The sequence below is a fragment of the Pelophylax lessonae genome (genome assembly GCF_965119305.1).
Source record: "Pelophylax lessonae genome assembly, chromosome: 2".
Classification (NCBI taxonomy): Eukaryota; Metazoa; Chordata; class Amphibia; order Anura; family Ranidae; genus Pelophylax; species Pelophylax lessonae.
This window is the reverse complement of record NC_138769.1, coordinates 409,587,199-409,599,677: the sequence shown is the minus strand read 5'-3', so window position 1 is coordinate 409,599,677 and position 12,479 is coordinate 409,587,199. Positions and strand designations below refer to the sequence as shown.

Sequence of the window (12,479 nt, the reverse complement as noted above, 5' to 3'; positions counted from 1 at the left end):
CATGTACTCCAGGCCGCTGTCATCCAGGCAACACAATTCTATATTATTCAGTTAACATTGGTCCTTGCTTTTTGGTTTTGCAAAGACTTTAAATAGGTTATTTGAGTTTTAATATTAATTTGTAAATGCTCTTTTTTTTTTTTCTGCAGAAAGTAACCTTTAAGGCTGGGCCACAACTTCAGTTTTTGTTCTTCTCAGATGGAAGCAACAATGAATGGGGGTTTAAGTTTACTGTGACAGCATTCGGCCTGCCAGACATTGCCCTTTCTTGGAGTTCTGATTTGCAGCTACTTGTTGCACGTTTATTGGGTCGTCTAGCATCAAGGTCTATGGCTATGAAATCCACATGTGGTGAGATTTATTTATTTTTTTGTTATCTTTTGTATGAACTCTGCAAGAGAAGCACTGGGATTCTGTTAGGAGTCTACATCTCTCCCAGATTGCTCTGTTGTATGCTGATACTACATTTGTGAAAATTATGCAGGCTTCCATTGCTGATCTATTTGAGCATGCTAGTTTTCCAACTGTCATGCTGATGCTCTGGCATTAACCCTTTGAGTCAGTGACCCAGAATAAGGATAGAAATGGGAGATGCTTTTGTGGCAGTCATTTTACAACATGCTTGTTACAGGTGAGCAGCTCAAAGTAGTGAAGCCTGAGACAGCTGGGCAAATAGCATTTCTTGATCATACAGTATGGGGCACAGGCATATTCTTAGACAACTGGATTATACAGTATCTCACAAGTGAGTACACCCCACACATTTTTGTAAATATTTTATTATATCTTTTCATGTGACAACACTGAAGAAATGACACTTTGCTACAATGTAAAGTAGCCAATGTACAGCTTGCACATAACTGTAAATTTGCTGTCCCCTCAAAATAACACACAGCCATTAATGTCTAAACCGCTGGCAACAAAAGTGAGTACACCCCTAAGTGAAAATGTCCAAATTGGGCCCAATTGACCATTTTCCCTCCCTGTTGTCATGTGACTCGTTAGTGTTATAAGGTCTCAGGGAGCAGGTGTGTTAAATTTGTTATCGCTCTAACTCTCTCATACTGATCACTGTAAGTTCAACATGGAAGTTCAACATGGCACCTCATGTCAAAGAACTCTGAGGATCTGAAAAAAAAAAGAATTGTTGCTCTACATAAAGATGGCCTAGGCTATAAGAAGATTGCCAAAACCCTAAAACTGACCTGCAGCATGGTGGCCATGACCATATAACGGTTTGACAGGACAGGTTCCACTCAGAACAGGCCTCATCACGGTCGACCTGAGAAATTGAGTGCATGTGCTCAGCATCATATCCAGAGGTTGTCTTTGGAAAATTGATGTATGAGTGCTTCCAGCATTGCTGCAGAGGTTGAAGGAGTGAGGGGTCAGCCTGTCAGTGCTCAGACCATACGCTGCACACTGCATCAAATTGGTCAGCATGGCTGTCATCCCAGAAGGAAGCCTCTTCTAAAGATGATGCACAAGAAAGCCCGTAAACTGTTTGCTGAAGACAAGCTTTTCCCCCTAGTTATGGCTAAAATATATGGGGAAGAAACAATAGTGTATATATCAAGATTTTGTTTATGAAGCATTTTTTTTTTTCACACTATGACATGACAACATAGGCCCAGTCATTGAAAATATATTTAAAGACATCCAAAATTGCACCATTTCTAACAGCAAACAGCCTGAATTGTTAGACTATGTCTTAACCGGTTGCCGACCGCCGCACGACTATATACTGCGGCGGTCAGCCCCGGCCAGGCAGAGTGACGTAGCGGTACGTCACTAGCCTTCGCCGCTCTGGCGCGCGCGCGCGCGCACCCGCGGTCCCGCCGATGACTCGATTGGGTTCAGAACCGATCAGTCATCAGGTCCAGGCCAATCATTTTTGGTCTGGACCTGTTGATCGGTCCTGCCCAATCAGATCTCCCTCTAAGCCTGTGAAATGTAAACACAGGCTTAGAGGAGATGTGCCCTCCCCTCCCAACGGTCTTTTTGGATCCAGCGTGAGAGGAGAGCACATCTAATTGTAAGTACAGCACCAAGCACGTACATACACACTTAGATAGGCACATTTCACCCCCGATCGCCCCCCCAATTAACCCCTACAGCACCTGACACAACACACACTATATACAGCATATAGCATATACCTATATACCTGTATAAGTGTGATTTGTGAACAGGTGTAGCCCTTGCGACCCCCCCTTTTCCACTCAAATTACCCCCCACCCCCCCCTAATAAAGATTTAACCCACTGATCCCCCCTGAACCCCCCCTGATCACCGCCGTTAACCCCTACACCCTCTGTCACATCAGCACTAATACAAACGCAATATACGGTGTTATTGTATTTTTGTATTAGTGTCATTGTGATCAGAATTAGCGCAGGCGACTAAGTTTCTGTCCCAAGAAGGTTTAGGGTCCCCGCCACCCGCCCAATAAAGATTTAAGCCCCTGACCCCCCCCTGATCACCCCTACACCCCCTGCCATAACACACACCGTATACAGTATATAGCATTTTGCTATATACCCGTATAAGTGTGATTTGTGGTCAGGTCTAGCGCTTGCGACCCCCCTTTTTCCACTTGAATTACCCGCCACCCCCCCCTAATAAAGATTTAAGCCCCTGATCCCACCTGATCCCCCCCTGATCACCGCTAGTTAACCCCTACACCCTCTGTCACATCAGCACTAATACAAACGTAATATACTGTGTTTTTGTATTTTTGTATTAGTGTCATTGTGATCAGAATTAGCGCAGGCGACTAAGTTTGTGTCCCAAGCAGGTTTAGGGTCCCCCCCACCCGCCCAATAAAGATTTAATCCCCTGATCCCCTCCTGATCACCCCTACACCCCCTGCCACAACGCACACTGTATACAGTATATAGCATTTTCTATATACCCGTATAAGTGTGACTTGTGACCAGGTTTAGCGCTTGCCACCGTTCCTTTTATCCTTAGGATACCCGCCAGCCCCTTCCAATAAAGATTTAAACCCCTGATCCCCCCCTGATCACATCCCGTTAACCCCTACACCCTCTGTCACATTAGCACTAATACACACATAATATACTGTTTTTACTGTATTTTTGTATTGGTGTCATTGTGACTTGAGGTTGCTCTAGCTAGCTAGTTTCTTTCCCAAAGGAGGTTTAGGGTCCCCGCCACCCCCCCCCAGATCCCCGGCGCATAGTTTAGAAGTAACCCCTTGATCACCACACACGCACGCACGCACCTACACTTCCATTTCTAGTATAGTGTTTGAACAGATCAATATCTGATCTGATCAGAGCTATACTAGCGCCCCCATAGTTTAGGGTTCCCAAAACGCGGTGTTTGCACGATCAGCACTGATTCCGGCCAGCACCTGCGTTTAACCCTTTCACCCAGGTAAGTGTAGTAATCAATAGATTACTGTCACTTACAAAAAACACAAGACACAAAACCGCTGTGTTAGCAGAGTCAGGCCTGATCCCTGCTAGCATTAGCAGTTTTTTTGGTAGCGCTTGAAATAGTCTTCGACAACCAGGTGCTTTTATTACCTGTGAGTCGCATCACTGTACGGGTAAATTTAGTTACCAAAATGTCTAAACGTTCGTACAGTGATGAAGCTATTTACAGTATAATGTCCATGTCAGGTGAGAGCGATGGGGAAGCCTCACCGGCAGAATCAGGGTCATTATACGAACCAGATGACGGCAGCGGCTCCCTGACAGACAGCTCCGACGACAGATGGGTCCCTGTTAGACCCAGGCGTACCCGACCCCATTCTGGTGTTGTTGAAATGCAGGAATCGCAGGGTGCTCGTATGGAGCAGAGTGTGGGTACTAGTGCCGCTCATCCTTCTGGCGACCTGGCAAGCGCCAGCGGCCTAGTACAACCTGGACCTAGTACAACCAGCACTGCAGTAAGACCTGGTGACGTGGCGAGTCCCCTAAGTGCAGTTGAAGCTGGTGCGGTGGCTAGCACAAGTAGTGGCCCGCAGCCACCGCGTATTCGAAGACAGGCCCGTAGAGCCCATAGTGCCCTCCCTGATGCGCTGGCATATCCCAATTGGCAACCCACTGATTCTACAGCGCCAGTACTTCCCCCATTCACCGCCCAACCTGGAATCCACGTGGAGACAGCTGGTTTTACGCCCCTGAACTTTTTTGAGCTGTTCTTCACGGAAGATCTTTTCAGATCTATTGTGGATCAATCAAATTTATATGCTCAACAATTTATCGCCGCCAACCCAAATTCGCACCTTGCCAGACGATTCGGCTGGAATCCTATAACGGTTTCCGAATTTAAGATCTTTCTGGGCCTTTCCCTCCACATGGGCATAACTAAACAAAGTGAATTGCGGCTATATTGGTCCACTAGCCCAGCTCACCATATGCGCATGTACTCTGCCTCCATGTCCAGGGGGAGATACGAGCAAATTCTGCGATTTATGCATTTCAGCGACAATGAAATCTGTCGTCCTCGGGGAGACCCTGCATACGATCGGCTCCACAAAATTCGGCCCCTCATAGACCACTTCAATCAGCGGTTTGCAGCCTTGTTTACCCCCGAACAAGTTGTCTGCATTGACGAGTCCCTGATTAAATTTACTGGCCGTCTTGCTATCAAACAGTACCTCCCCAGCAAGCGTGCCAGATACGGGGTCAAGTTGTATAAGCTCTGTGACAGGGCCACAGGCTATACAGTTAATTTCCGTGTCTATGAGGGAAAAGATAGCACTGTGGAGCCCCCGAACTGCCCAGACTACATAGGGAGCAGCGGTAAGATTGTTTGGGACTTGGTGTCACCCTTATCCGGAAAGGGGTACCATTTGTACGTGGACAATTTTTACACAAGCGTGCCACTATTTAGTCACCTGCTTGATTTACAAATTGGCGCATGTGGCACCGTGCGACCTAATCGCCGGGGCTTCCCCCAACGGCTTGTTAATTCCCGTCTTAGTCGGGGGGCGAGAGCCTGCTTGAAAACGGACAAATTACTTGCGGTGAAGTGGAAGGATACACGGGATGTTTATGTTCTGTCCTCCCTTCACGCAGACACGACAGTCCAAATCCCTACGGCAACTGGCGTTATGGAGAAACCCCTCTGTGTCCACGAATATAACCTTAACATGGGAGGGGTGGACCTTAACGACCAGCTTTTGGCGCCGTATTTAGTTGCCCGTAAAGCCAGACGCTGGTACAAAAAAGTGTCTGTTTACCTTTTCCAATTGGCTATGCTGAACGCCTTTGTCCTATACAAGGCGTCAGGACGAACTGGACCCTTCCGGGAATTCCAGGAAGCGGTCATCCTTGCCTACCTGTACCCAGGAGGCATGCCTGCCCAACTTCCCCTTCCAGATGCAGTGAGCCGGCTGCATGAGAGGCATTTTCCTTATGCCCTCCCGAGTACCCCTACCCAAATACGACCCCAAAGACGATGTCGTGTCTGTAGCAAGCGCGGATTTAGGCGTGACACCCGTTATTATTGTCCCAAATGTCCTGACCATCCTGGTCTCTGCATCGGGGAATGTTTTGAGCGCTACCATACACTAGTGGAGTATTAGTGTAGGGTACAGCACGACACAGTGTAGGGCACATAAACACAGGGTCTCGAAGGATGTTGGATGTCCATCGACATTTTGAGAGACCCAAGCTGGAAGAGAAGATCGCAGAAGATCGCACTCCCTCCCAAATCAAGAAATAAAGGAACAGTTAGAAAGTAAAATAAAAGGATCCAAAAACTGTTGTGGTGTCAGTAATTTTATATGTCCTTCTACTCCTTCCTACTATACTTTTTTCAATGTCCTTTGTTTGTTTTTTCATTCTTTTGTGACCTGTTTCTCTTGCAGGTAATTGTCGGCTACCACGCATTGATTTTATATATTCTGACACAAACAGCGTTTGCGCTCAGCATATATGGATACCTTTGCTGATAGCAGCTGTGGTGATTTTCTGATTTCAGCACTGCAGTTAAAATCTTATTTTGGTATACGTGGATAGCGCCGTGTATACCCATCATTAAATTCAGTGGGTGGTTGTTTGGGCGGTTAATGATGAGAATCCAAAAACTTTTGTTGTGTCAGTCATTTTATATGTCCTACTCTTCCTAATGTACTTTTTTTTAATGTACTTTGTTTGTTTTTTCATTCTTTTGTGACCTGTTTCTCTTGCAGGTAATTGTCGGCTACCACGCATTGATTTTATATATTCTGACACAAACAGCGTTTGCGCTCAGCATATATGGATACCTTTGCTGATAGCAGCTGTGGTGATTTTCTGATTTCAGCACTGCAGTTAAAATCTTATTTTGGTATACGTGGATAGCGCCGTGTATACCCATCATTAAATTCAGTGGGTGGTTGTTTGGGCGGTTAATGATGAGAATCCAAAAACTTTTGTTGTGTCAGTCATTTTATATGTCCTACTCTTCCTAATGTACTTTTTTTAATGTACTTTGTTTGTTTTTTCATTCTTTTGTGACCTGTTTCTCTTGCAGGTCCCTCGTCGGCTACCACGCATTGATTTTATATATTCTGACACAAACAGTGTTTGCGCTCAGCATATATGGATACCTTTGCTGATAGCAGCTGTGGTGATTTTCTGATTTCAGCACTGCAGTTAAAATCCTATTTTGGTATACGTGGATAGTGTCGTGTATACCCATCATTAAATTCAGTGGGTGGTTGTTTGGGCGGTTAATGATGAGTAATACTACGCATTATTCCTGTGCTGATTTCTGATAGGTTCTCTTTTTTTCCGTTCAGCCCACAGGCTGCATGAAAAAAAAAAAACCTATATGCCAAACAAGGACCAGCAATGTACTGGTACGTTGCTGGACTTTGAGTGGTTGTACCAGGATGATGCCTGCAGATTTAGGCATCATCTTGGTATCGTTTTTTACAGCCAGCGGTCGGCTAACATGTAAAAGCAATCCTAGCAGGTAATTGGCCGCTAGACTGCTTTTACATGCAGTGGGAGGGGTCTCCCCCCCCCCCACCGCCGCCTTCCGAAGCCTTCCGTGGTTTTTCTCGGGCTCTCCTGTCCCACCGGTTAACCCGAGAGTGCAGCCGGTGGTTCAGTTATCTAACCATAGAGCTAATTGAAGATTAGAATGGCTCCAATCATCTCTATGGCCTAAGATGCCGGAGGCTACGAGCATTTCATGACTTCTTTTTCGCCAGAAATAAACAGGGCCATTGGGAAATTGGGAAAGTATTTTATCACACCAATTTTGGCGTGGTCAGATACATTAAGGTCAGAGGAGAGATCTAGAGTATAAAAGACCCCAATTTTTTTAAAAAAGAGTACCTGTCACTACCGATTGCTATCATAGGGGATATCTAAATTCACTGTGATAACAATAAAAATGATTTAAAAAAAAAAAATTAAAGGAAAGGTGTCAAAATAACATAAAAAAGCAAAAAAAAAAAAAAAAAAAAAAAAAAAAAAAATTGAGCCCCCCCCCTTTCCCCCCGTGCTTGCACGCAATGGCACACGCAAGCGTTGGTCTAGTGTCATATGTAAACCGCAATTTCAGCATGCATGTGAGGTATCGCCGCGATCGCCAGATCGAGTGCAGTAATTTTTGCAGTAGACCTCCTCTGTAAGTCTAAAGTGGTAACCTGTAGAGACTTTTAAAGTTTTTAAAAATGTACGTACGTTGTTGCCGCTGCGCAGGCGTGCGCAATTTTTAAAGCATGTCATGTCAGGTGTCTATGAACTCGGCATAAGATCATCTTTTAAATTTTACCAAAAAAATTGGAATTATATAGTGTATTTGTGAAATAAATTAAAAAAAAATGTATTTTTTTCGCAAAAATTGCGTTTGGAAAATCTGTGCGCAAATACCGTGTGACAAAAAAATTTGCAACATCCCCCATTTTATTCTATAGGGCCTCTGCTTTAAAGAAATATATAATGTTTGGGGGTTCAAAGTAATTTTCTAGTAAAAAAAAAATATTTTTTCATGTAAACAAAAAGGCACAGAAAAGGCTTGGTTTTCAAGTGGTTAGAAGAGTGGGTGATGTGTGGATAAGATTGAGCATAAAATGCCGGGACAGTTCAAACACCCCCCAAATGACCCCTTTTTGAAAAGTAGACACCCAAAGCTATTTGCTGAGAGGCATGGTGAGTCCATGGAATATTTTATATTTTGCTACAAGTGTCGGGAAAATTATTATTTCTTTTTTTTTTGTTGTTTTTTTACAGAAAGTTGTCACTAAATGATATATTGCTCACACATGCCATGTGTATATGTGAAATGACACCCCAAAATACATTCTGCTGCTTCTCCTGAGTACAGGGATACCCCATGTGTGAGACTTTTTGGCAGCGTAGCTGTGTACGCGCCCCCGAAAACCAATCCACATCTTCAGGTTTTCTAATGGCGTAAATTGCTGATTTTACCCCTGACTACCTGTCACAGTTTCAGAGGCCCTGAAATTTCAAGATAGCACAAAACCCCCCCAAATGACCCCATTTTGCAAAGTAGACACTCCAAGCTATTGGCTGAGAAGCATGGTGAGTCCATGGAATAGTTTATATTTTGCCACAAGTTTCGGGAAAATAATTTTTTTTTTTTTTTTAACACAAAGTTGTCAGTAAATGATATAATGCTCACGCATGCCATGGGTATATGTGAAATGACACCCCAAAATACATTCTGCTGCTTCTCCTGAGTACAGGGATACCCCATGTGTGAGACTTTTTTGCAGTCTAGCCGAGTACAGGACCCCGAAAACCAACCTCCACTTTCAGGCTTTCCAAGGGCGTAAATTGTTGATTTCACTCCTGACTACCTATCACAGTTTCGGAGGCCCTAAAATTCCAAGATAGCACAAAACCCCCCCAAATGACCCAATTTTGCAAAGTAGACACTCCAATCTATTTGCTGAGAGGCATGGTGAGTATTTTGCAGCTCTCATTTTTTTTGGAAAATGAAGAAAAAACAGGAAAATGCATTTTTTTTCCTCTTTTTTCAATTTCCAAAACTTTGTGACAAAAAGTGAGATCTGCAAAACACTCAACATGCCTCTCTGCAAATAGCTCAGGGTGTCTACTTTCCAAAATGGGGTCATTTGGGGGGGTTTTGTGCTATCTTGGAATTTTAGGGCCTCCGAAACTGTGATAGGTAGTCAGGAGTGAAATCAACAATTTACGCCCTTGGAAAGCCTGAAAGTGGAGGTTGGTTTTCGGGGTCCTGTACTCGGCTAGACTGCAAAAAAGTCTCACACATGGGGTATCCCTGTACTCAGGAGAAGCAGCAGAATGTATTTTGGGGTGTCATTTCACATATACCCATGGCATGTGTGAGCAATATATCATTTACTGACAGCTTTGTGTAAAAAAAAAAAAAAAATATATATATATATATATTTCCCGGAACTTGTGGCAAAATATAAAATATTCCATGGACTCACCATGCCTCTCAGCAAACAGCTTGGGGTGTCTACTTTCCAAAATGGGGTCATTTGGGGGGGTTTTGTGCTATCTTGGAATTTTAGGGCCTCCGAAACTGTGATAGGTAGTCAGGAGTGAAATCAACAATTTACGCCTTTGGAAAGCCTGAAAGTGGAGGTTGGTTTTCGGGGTCCTGTACTCGGCTAGACTGCAAAAAAGTCTCACACATGGGGTATCCCTGTACTCAGGAGAAGCAGCAGAATGTATTTTGGGGTGTCATTTCACATATACCCATGGCATGTGTGAGCAATATATCATTTACTGACAGCTTTGTGTAAAAAAAAAAAAAAAATATATATATATATATATATTTCCCGGAACTTGTGGCAAAATATAAAATATTCCATGGACTCACCATGCCTCTCAGCAAACAGCTTGGGGTGTCTACTTTCCAAAATGGGGTCATTTGGGGGGGTTTTGTGCTATCTTGGAATTTTAGGGCCTCCGAAACTGTGATAGGTAGTCAGGAGTGAAATCAACAATTTACGCCTTTGGAAAGCCTGAAAGTGGAGGTTGGTTTTCGGGGTCCTGTACTCGGCTAGACTGCAAAAAAGTCTCACACATGGGGTATCCCTGTACTCAGGAGAAGCAGCAGAATGTATTTTGGGGTGTCATTTCACATATACCCATGGCATGTGTGAGCAATATATCATTTACTGACAGCTTTGTGTAAAAAAAAAAAAAATATATATATATATATATATTTCCCGGAACTTGTGGCAAAATATAAAATATTCCATGGACTCACCATGCCTCTCAGCAAATAGCTTGGGGTGTCTACTTTCCAAAATGGGGTCATTTGGGGGGGTTTTGTGCTATCTTGGAATTTTAGGGCCTCCGAAACTGCGACAGGTAGTGCAGAGGTGACATGAACAATTTACGCCATTAGAAAACCTGAGAGTGTTGATTGGTTTTCGCGGTCCTGTACACAGCTAGGCTCCCAAAAAGTCTCACACATGGGGCATCCCCATACTCAGGAGAAGCGGCAGAATGTATTTTGGGGTGTCATTCCACATATACCCATGTCATGTGTGAGAAATTTATCTTTTAGTGACAACGTTGTGTAAAAAAAAAAAATTAAAAAAAAAAATTGTAATTTTCCCGAAACTTGTGGCAAAATATAAAATATTCCATGGACTCACCATGCCTCTCAGCAAACAGCTTGGGGTGTCTACTTTCCAAAATGGGGTCATTTGGGGGGGTTTTGTGGCATCTTGACATTTCAGGGCCTCCTAAACCGTTATAGGTAGTGAGAAAATGCAATGAAAAATGTACGCCCTTTGAAATTCTGATGGTGGTGATTTGTTTTCCGGCTCCCGTACACAGCTACGCTCCCAAAAAGTCTCACATATGTGGTATCCCTGTACTCAGGAGAAGCAGCAGAATATATTTTGGGGTGTAATTACACATATACCCATGGCATGTGTGAGCAATATATCATTTCAATGACAACTTTGTGTAAAAAAAAAAAAAAAAATTTTTTTAGTCATTTTTCAAACACCTGTGACAAAAAAATAAAATATTCAATGAGCTCAACATGCCTCTCAGAACATTCCTTAGGATGTCTACTTTCCAAAAAGTGGTAGTTTGGGGGGGTTTTGTACTGCCCCGCCATTTTAGCACTTCATGAAATGAGATAGGCAGTCAGAAATTAAAGCTTCGTAAATTTCAGTATTTACACCATAGTTTGTAGACGCTATAACTTTTGCGCAAACCAATAAAAATACGCTCATTGATTTTTTTTTTGTCAAAGACATGTAGCTAAATATATTTTGGCCAAAAAAAATGACATAAATTGAGTATATTGGATATTTTTTAAAAGACAAAGTTGAAAATGTCATTTTTTTGCAAAATTTTCGCTCTTTTTTTATTAATATCGCAAAAAATAAAAAGCGCAGAGGTGATCAAATGCCACCAAAAGAAAGCTCTGTTTGTGGGAAAAAAAGGACGTAAATTTCGTTTAGGTACAGCATTGCATGACCGAGCAATTATCAGTTAAAGTCACGAAGTGCCAAGTTGAAAAAAGGGGTCTGGTCCTTTAGCAGCCAAATCCTCCGGGGCTTAAGTGGTTAAACATTTGTAATTATTATTTTTTATCTTTGGGCTTTTTGAAATAGAAGTAAAAAAAGTAAAAATAGAAGAAGCAAAAGTAAAATTTAAACCGAGGTAAAACATCTGATCTGAAACCTGTGATGTGTGGCACAAAAGGCATTTAAGAACCTTTCATTTCTACATTCCCTCCCCCCCAAAAAAAAAAATTATAGCTGTGTCCACATTGTGGAGATTCCCCTTATTTCCTGCTTTGACACATGTCCAACAGACAGAAGTTAAGGGAGATCTTTTGAATGGTAGCCTGCAATCACAGGTGCACGTATTTTGACATCTGTGGTGAGCAAAGCCAAAATTATGAATAAGAATGGGAATACGGACACTGATTTATTTTTTGTATATGAACTCCCTACTTGTAAGTGTAGATTTAATGGAAACATGCAAAAAAAAAAAAAAAAAGTCCTCTTCTATTTTAACGTTTCTTGCTTTTGTATGTCAAAAACCGCTTGCTATGCCGATTAAACACTTCAGGACTTGCCCACCGCATATACAGTGTCTCACAAAAGTGAGTACACCCCTCACATTTTTGTATATATTTTATTATATCTTTTCATGTGACAACACTGAAGAAATTACACTTTGCTACAATATAAAGTAGTGAGTGTACAGCTTGTATAACAGTGTAAATTTGCTGTCCCCTGAAAAAAACAACACACAGCCAATAATGTCTGAACTGTTGGTAACAAACGTGAGTGTATCCCTAAGTGAAAATGTCCAAATTGGGCCCAATTAGCCATTTTTCCTCCCCGGGGTCATGCAACTCGTTAGAGTTACAAGGTCTCAGGTGTGAATGGGGAGCAGGTGTGTTAAATTTGGTGTCATCTGTCTCACTTTCTCATACTGGTCACTGGAAGTTCAACATGGCACCTCATGGCTAAGAATTCTCGGAGGATCTGAAAAAAAGATGATGCAC

General features: G+C 42.8%; 1 protein-coding gene across 1 annotated transcript in view; it reads left to right on the top strand.

The window, feature by feature from the left end:
• ZZEF1 (zinc finger ZZ-type and EF-hand domain containing 1) overlaps positions 1-12,479 on the top strand; it is a 499,621-nt gene that overhangs the window by 246,883 nt on the left and 240,259 nt on the right. Inside the window, exon 24 of the mRNA XM_082244777.1 lies at positions 150-351. Within this exon, the coding sequence (XP_082100903.1) occupies positions 150-351 (202 nt within the window). The remainder of the gene's footprint in view (positions 1-149; positions 352-12,479) is intronic.